General features: G+C 34.6%; 2 protein-coding genes and 1 non-coding gene across 3 annotated transcripts; 2 read left to right on the top strand and 1 right to left on the bottom strand.

The window, feature by feature from the left end:
- Window positions 1–4,812: 4,812 nt before the first annotated feature.
- LOC133292528 (uncharacterized) lies at window positions 4,813–6,024 on the top strand. The gene is made up of 2 exons (XM_061490945.1): window positions 4,813–4,878; window positions 5,029–6,024. Exons 1-2 carry the CDS (start codon window positions 4,813–4,815, stop codon window positions 6,022–6,024), a joined length of 1,062 nt encoding a protein of 353 aa, XP_061346929.1.
- On the bottom strand, window positions 5,275–5,381 carry LOC133292531 (small nucleolar RNA R71). Its single transcript, XR_009748930.1, has one exon. It is a non-coding gene; the product is annotated as a small nucleolar RNA R71 (small nucleolar RNA).
- Window positions 6,025–6,067: 43 nt separating the features above from the next.
- On the top strand, window positions 6,068–6,430 carry LOC133292527 (uncharacterized). The gene has a single exon (XM_061490944.1). The coding sequence runs from the start codon at window positions 6,068–6,070 to the stop codon at window positions 6,428–6,430; it is 363 nt and encodes a 120-aa protein (XP_061346928.1).
- The last annotated feature ends 1,254 nt before the right edge of the window (window positions 6,431–7,684 follow it).

Below are 7,684 nucleotides of genomic sequence, written 5' to 3'. Positions count from 1 at the left end.
AATTTAATATTTCTAAATTAGTAATTATATAAAAAATTAAATTATATAAGTTAATAATTTTCTAACTTCAACTATACTGAACTCGAATTGACACCCGTAACAGTTAGGTATATATCTGGATTCGACCTGATGTAATCTTTACACCAGTTGATAATAATAGATGAAAGGGACATATTAAGTTCACTTTAAGAAGACGATAATGCAGAAAAATGACGATATTATGATAAATTTGATTTGCATTAAAGATCAACAAAACTCTAACAAGAATAGATCTAATATTCAATGGCAAATAAAATGAGAGTCTAGTAAAAGTCTTAGATTCTTTTTTCTTCTTTTTTTTGGTATGCTAAAAGTCTTAGATTCTAATAGTATTGTCTAAACTTACATTCATATATTAACGTAATAGTTTTTAAATTGTTTTTAAGTTTTCAAAAAAAAAAATGTATTACTATATACTTAATTATTAAATTTTAATTATTTTATTTTATTTTATATCATTTATATATATCGTCGAGTAATTCAAAAAAGAATATCATGACTCTATTTTAATTTATCAATTTCATAATATAAAAACTGTCATATTTAACTCTATTTGAATGTATATAATAATAATCACGAATTTTAGGCCTTCTATAATTTTATTTCTATAAAATTAATATAACATTAAAAATTTATATCAAAATAATATATTTTTCAGTAAAGAATTTCTTTTGTAAAAATATTATTATTATCCAATGTTTACCATAATTTTTTATATTATCAACAATGACGGAGCCAGAAGAAAAACCCAGCCACAGTGTTAAAAGACCTAACCAGATAGAATTCAGTCAATGGCAAAGTTATATTATTTTTAAAAGTTCAACTAGTATTAAGGCTATATTATAATTTTTAAAGAAAATATGTACCATTTTTAGAAATTAGTAGATGCCTTGACACCAACTCAGTACCAAGTGGCTCTGCCATTCATTCTCAAATCTTTTCATATGCATATACATGTGAAACTGATACTTTTAAGCAATGTTATCAGACCTGGCTAGAATCGATCGGGTCGACCCGATGACCAGTTCGAGTCAAGTATCGAACCAACACGTATCAGACCTTGTAAAAATCAATTCGGACCAGCCGAGTTTTAACAAAATCAGTGACCCGGTCGGGTCATGAAAATCGACGGATTATGCATTTTTATAAAAATATAAATGCAAAAACAAAGTTTTCTCATCTTGTTTGAAAAAAGTGTGGTACTCCTTTCAAAAAAATTTGTAGTTTTGTTTGTTAGTAGTATGCTCTTCTACAATGACCTGAAGTCATTTGCGGAACAGAAAATTAAGAGAAGGTGACATATTGATTCCTTGCAAATTTATTTTTGTGGGAAGAGTTGTTGGTAAATGCCTTATGATTATTAAATATGATTAGTTGACGATACTTAGTAGAGGAATCATGTGATTACTTGATTCTTGAATTTTCTTTTTTCTTTGTTTGTTTTTTTTACAATATATTATATATGGTTACCATATATGACTTTTTTTTGTCCCTACAAAAACTATATATGCTTGCAGCCCAGCATAATAATTTTTTTGCATGTATTTGAATATTTTATGGATTTTTATGTATAAAATATAGGTTTCCAAGCTTATATATTTAAAGTTTTGATGATTATAAAGCACCAACAAGCTCAACATGGATGCACAAATTAGAAGGTAGTGTAACAAATCCTAAATGAAGATAGAAGATCAATGAAACATGCAAAAGTGAAGAAGTAATTCAAATGTGCAAAGTCAACATCAAAGTCAAAGTTTTCAAGTGAAGAAAGATTCAAGAGTATATTGTTTGTAACGTTAATTAGAGTCTTAGGAATGTTGAGAATTGAGTTTATTGAGATATACATATCAAGGTTGCATTTAGAAGATTTGATTTGAAAGAAGATTCTAAAGTTTCATTTTTAATCCAAATAGATTTTTTGAATGATTTGGTTTGATTTGTGTAAGAATCTGCACCGTTAAATTAGGAAGTTAAATCAATTAAATAAGAAATTAGGAAACAATTTCATAATTGACCCTAATAATTATGAGAAGGCTTAAATAATTATAGTAAGTCAATAATAATGTGGAAAGTCGCTTTTCTGATAAAAAATACAGATATCAGGTCTGTTCCACGGTATAAATGCGTACCGATGAAATACCCCGGAAAATTATAATAAGTGCATGAGTATTCCTAGAATAATAATTAGGACTGGAATATCAAGTTTGAAGTCAAAATAATGAGAACTGGTGTCAGAACTAATACTGTCAGCGTGAAAATGCGTACAGGAAAAGTGTTGCGAAAAATTAAAATTAAAATATGATAAATCCTATAAAAATGGCTAGGTTCAGAATATGAAGTTTAAGACTGAAATGATAAGCGTAGATATTAATGCTAATACTGTGCGACTAACCTTAAGTGGACTATCAATACTAATTGGCACACTCTCTTAGGTCATAAATTCACTCTTCTACGTGAGATTTTCTGGTGCATAGGCTGCCACCTTCTTCTCCCTTCAAGAACTTGAGCTTTCCTCCATTTTTGCACCAAAGTTCTCACCTTTTCTTCTTGAAAACCCTTCTCCATCATTGGGTGAGCTTGTGGCAAGCTTTGGGGGAGTGGGGAGAGTGTTCTTGTGAGCTCAAGGTGCTGTTTTTCTGAGTGTTGGAGGGCTGCCTCCTTGGTTGTGGGAGTGTGAGTGCTTTCCACCTCCATTGGAGCTTAAAGAACCAAGCTTTTGAGGGAAAATAACTTACCTTTGAGTAGTGATTTTCGTGCATCACTAAGGCAGAGGCTTAGGGAACTTCATTGATCATCAAAGGCTCTTCTTTTTCTGATTTCAAGGACCCCATAGGTATACCTTGAACATTCTCTTTGAAATTTCATGAAAATGGCTTGTTTGTGTTATGAAATGAGATAACTTTAATCATTCAAGCTTAGGGTTGTTAATCTAGGGTTAATAAGTGTTAATGAACATCTGTTTTGGTTCAAAACCGAACCTTGGATCAATGGGAGCCATTTTCAATTCAGTTTATGCAGAAAAATTCTGCAGAAAACTGTTCTGGCCGCGTGGTAGTCGATTACTTTTAGTTGATAATCGATTACCATGTTCAGTAACCAATTACCCTGTTTTATGGTAATCGATTACCATGTTCAGTAATCGATTACCATGTCCATGGTAATCGATTACCCCATGTGAAAATGACCAGAAACTAGTTTTAATGCGTGAAAAAGTTCTCATTTGGGCATGTGATAAACCCTTGGTTTATAAGGTTTTTAAGCATGAATTAGCTTAATTTGTGTGATTAAATGGATGGAAAAGAGGGTCAATGTCCTGGAAAGTCCTAAATACAAGTTTTGAAAGTTGTGTTAAAAATTTACATTGTTCTTGTAGGGAAATGAAGCTCAAGAAGCAAAAGAGAGAAGAAAGAAGATTCTGAAAAAATTGGAGAATTCTAAGTGTTGAGCGCTAAAACGTCTAAAGCGAATGTTTTAGCGCGCTGCTGCAAAATGAAGCCAAAAATTGCTGGTGCTGAGCGCTAAAATGTCCAATGCAAAAGTTTTAGTGCTCTGCTGTTCAAAAAGATTCTGGTCTTGAACGCTAAAACGTTCAAGTCAAAAGTTTTAGCGCTGAGGACAGTTGAAAGCAGTTGAGCATCCGTCAAAGTTGAACGCTAAAATCTCCAACAAGGAACGTTTTAGCACCCGTGTCAGTTTCTGGATGTTATTTAGTTGGAATTTGTAAACTATAAAAGGGCAAAGGGCCTTCACATTTAAGGAGATCCTCTGATCTAACTTTTTACTCTATGAAATTCTAAATTCCTTAGGTCCTAGTTTTGTATTAGTTTAGTATACTTTATGTAATTGTGATTGAAGATTGAAGATTCAACATCATGACAATGGAGTTTGATCTTTCCTCTTCTCTTGTTATTTCTTTTTCTATGTCTGAGTAGAGTCCTTTGTAGTTAGATTTCAATGGAACTCAAAGATGAATTTATGTATGGTTGATTGAATATTGTGATTATCTTTTATGTGATGATATGAAATTGTCTTTGTCAATTCTTTCCATTAAGGGAGTAGTGTAGAACAGGAATGTTTACATTATTTCTGTAACTAGCAATTTCATCACCAGTGTTCTAGTATTCAAGGGATTGGAACTAGGACTCTGATGTAATCTTCAAAATCTTAAGTGATTAATGTATGTATTAAGAAGGGAATCACCAAGGGATTGGGGTTCTTGATTAATATATCAACCAAGATAGTAAGGGATTACATCTTGGTGATAAGAAAAAGGTTGATTAACATCACACGGGAGATAATTCATAATAGGATTGAATTCTACTTAAGTTTATGGTTGATGGACATTGATTTCTTACTACTTGTTTTAAAATTATAATTCACATTTTAGTTATTTTACCAATTCCAAATACAATTCAAATTCTGGTGACAATCATCAATGCATTCAATGAATTTTTGTTTGATTCAACTTATTTATAAATGGTTAGTTGGTGTTTGAACACAAATCCTCGTGGGAACGATCTTTATTTATCACTTTATTACTTGTACGACTAGTACACTTGCTAAAGTTGCAACAAGTTTTTAGCGCCGTTGCCGGAGATTTGTTCTTCAACATTGACAGACACCATCAATATTTGAGATTGAATTTTTATTATTTCAGCAATTTATATTTATGTGTGAAGTTTTGTTCAGTTCCAATTCTGGTGTATGCGAGGTACTATTAATCCAAACTCTTTGTTGTTTGATCCAGAATTAGAAAAGAAAATTAGGAAGAACATGAAGGCAGCAAGACAAAGAAAGCTACAAGAAATGGGTGAATCCAGTGTGACAATTCAGGAAGAGGTCATGGAAGAAAATCACAGACCACCACCACAGAGGACATTGGGAGATTACATGACTCCCACTGTCATTCCACCGATTGGGAGTGTTGTTCGACCCACTGTGGAACCCAACAACTTTGAGTTGAAACCTGCATTAGTACAATTGGTGTAGAAGGAACAATTTGCTGGAACCAGTGCAGAAGATCCATATCTGCACATTGAGAATTTCTTACTTTTGAGCGAGACAGTGAAGATCAATGGTGTGACTAGATATGCTATCTTGTTAAGATTGTTCACTCATTCACTGAAGGATGATGCAAGAAGATGGTTACAATCATTACCTCAAGGAAGTATCACAACTTGGGATGATCTGCAGACTAAGTTTTTAGCTCGGTTCTTTTCAGCATCAAAAAGGGCGAAGTTGAAGGATGAGATTACAAGGTTCAAACAGAAAGAATCAGAGTCTATCTATGAAGCTTGGGAGAGATTCAAAACACTTTTGAGGAAATGTCCACAACATGGAATCGAAGTGTGGAATCAAGCAGCAATATTTCTCCAAGGGTTGACAACCAACACAAGGACATTGGTGAATGCCATAACTGGTGGTTCATTAACAACCAAGACTCCTCAGGAAGCCCTTGACATATTTGAATCTCTAGCATCTCAAGAGTTTGACAATGCTCCAGTAAATGACAGAAGAACGAGAATTATAAAACTTGATGGGTATGATGCTTTGTTAGCCAAGAATGATCAGATGATGCAAATGCAAAAACAACAACAACAGCTGGATGCTCTCACTAAGCAGCTATCTTCTCAAAAGGTTGCTTCTGTAGACACTAATCCTGTGTGTGCAATTTGTGGGAAAAGCCATGTTACAGAAGATTGTGATTATGGGGGATCTGCAGAACAAGCAGAAGTGAATGGGGTATGGTATGATCAGAGGAACCAGAACAACCAGGGGAGAAATTTGTATGTTCCGCCATGGAAGAATAGAAATCAACACCCAGGGTTCAGTTATAGTTCTAATCATCAGTTGAATCCTCCACTACATCCTCCTCCACCACATTCTTCACAACAAGGTGATACCTCTGCATGGGAGAAAGCTTTTGCAAGGTTTGAAGCAAGAAATTCAGAAACAGCATTATGCAAGGTTTCTGGATATTTTTAAGAAACTACAGATCAACATTTTATTTGCTGAAGCCTTGGAAAACATGCATCACTATGCAAAATTTATGAAGGATCTTTTGTCTAAGAAAAGGAAGTTGAAAGATGGTGAAACTGTGGCTTTAACGGAGGAATGTAGCGCCCTGATTCAAAAGAAGCTTCCTCCAAAGTTAAAGGACCCAGGTAGTTTCAGCATTCTGATTGCTATTGGAGATGTGGAAGTAGGAAAATCACTTTGTGACTTGGGGGCCAGTATAAATTTGATGCCACTATCTGTCTGCAGAGCTTTGGGGATTAACAAGTTGAAAACCACTAATGTTATTCTACATCTAGTAGATAGATCAATTAAGAGGCCAGAAGGGGTGGTAGAAGATGTTCTGGTCAAGGTGGATAAATTTATTTTCCTGTAGATTTTGTAATACTAGATATGGAAGAAGAGGATACTGAAAGTCCTCTACTCCTAGGGAGACCATTTTTATCCACTGTAAGATCTCTGATTGACGTAGAACAAGGAAAGTTGATGTTAAGGATAAATGAAGAAACAGTCACCATTGATGTATTTGCAGCTATTAAACATCCTGTTGATGTGGAGGATTGTTTTATAGTAGATGTCATACAGGAGGCTGTGGAAGAAGTGATAGAAGAGGAAAAATCTTCACTTGAGGAAGACAAATTCAAGGAGGAAACAAGTGTGGAATATTTTACAGAAGAACCGAAAGTAGAAGAGTTAGAAAAGAAAGTAGATGATATTCCTAAGGGAGCACCCAAGTTGGAACTTAAAGAACTTCCATCAAATCTTAAGTATGTGTTTCTTGGAGATGATCAAACATACCCAGCCATTATTAATGCATTGTTGTCTGAAGGGGAGGAAGTAAAGTTGATTGAAGTGCTTAAAAAGAATAAGACAGCCATGAGATGGTCATTTTCAGACCTCAAGGGTATCAACCCTTCTTTCTGCACTCATAAAATATTGACGGAAGAGCAGGTAAAACCAGTAAGGCAACCACAGAGAAGACTCAACCCTACTATGAAGGAGGTAGTGAGGAAGGAAGTGGTGAAGTTGCTAGATGCTGGAATGATTTATCCTATTTCAGACAGTGCTTGGGTGAGTCCAGTGTAGACGGTGCCCAAGAAAGGAGGAATGACTGTTGTGAGGAATGAGAATAATGAATTAATTCCCACAAGAACAGTCACTGGCTGGAGAATGTGCATAGATTACCGGAGACTCAATTTAGCAACCCGGAAGGACCATTTCCCTATTCCATTCCTAGACCAAATGCTAGAGAGATTGGCAAGACATGCTTTCTACTGCTTTCTAGATGGATACTCAGGCTACAACCAGATAGCGGTGGCTCTTGAAGATCAGGAGAAAACTGCATTCACTTGCCCCTATGGAATCTTTGCATACCGGAGGATGCCTTTTGGCTTATGCAATGCACTAGCGACTTTTCAAAGGTGCATGCTTTCCATATTCTCTGACATGGTAGAAAAATGCTTTGAAATTTTTATGGACAATTTTTCTGTATTTGGTCCTACTTTTGATGCCTGTCTAGAAAATTTAGATAGTGTTTTAAAAAGATGCCAAGATTGTAATCTTGTATTGAATTGGAAAAAGTGTCACTTCATGGTGACAGAAGGTATTGTTTTGGGACACAAGGTGTCTA

This window comes from Gastrolobium bilobum, unplaced genomic scaffold (assembly GCF_033153095.1).
Source record: "Gastrolobium bilobum isolate Gb01-03AN ecotype WA unplaced genomic scaffold, APGP_CSIRO_Gbil_v1 utg31536, whole genome shotgun sequence".
Lineage (NCBI taxonomy): Eukaryota > Viridiplantae > Streptophyta > Magnoliopsida > Fabales > Fabaceae > Gastrolobium > Gastrolobium bilobum.
The sequence above is the reverse complement of the archived record's forward strand: the minus strand, read 5'-3'. Positions and strand labels throughout refer to the sequence as shown.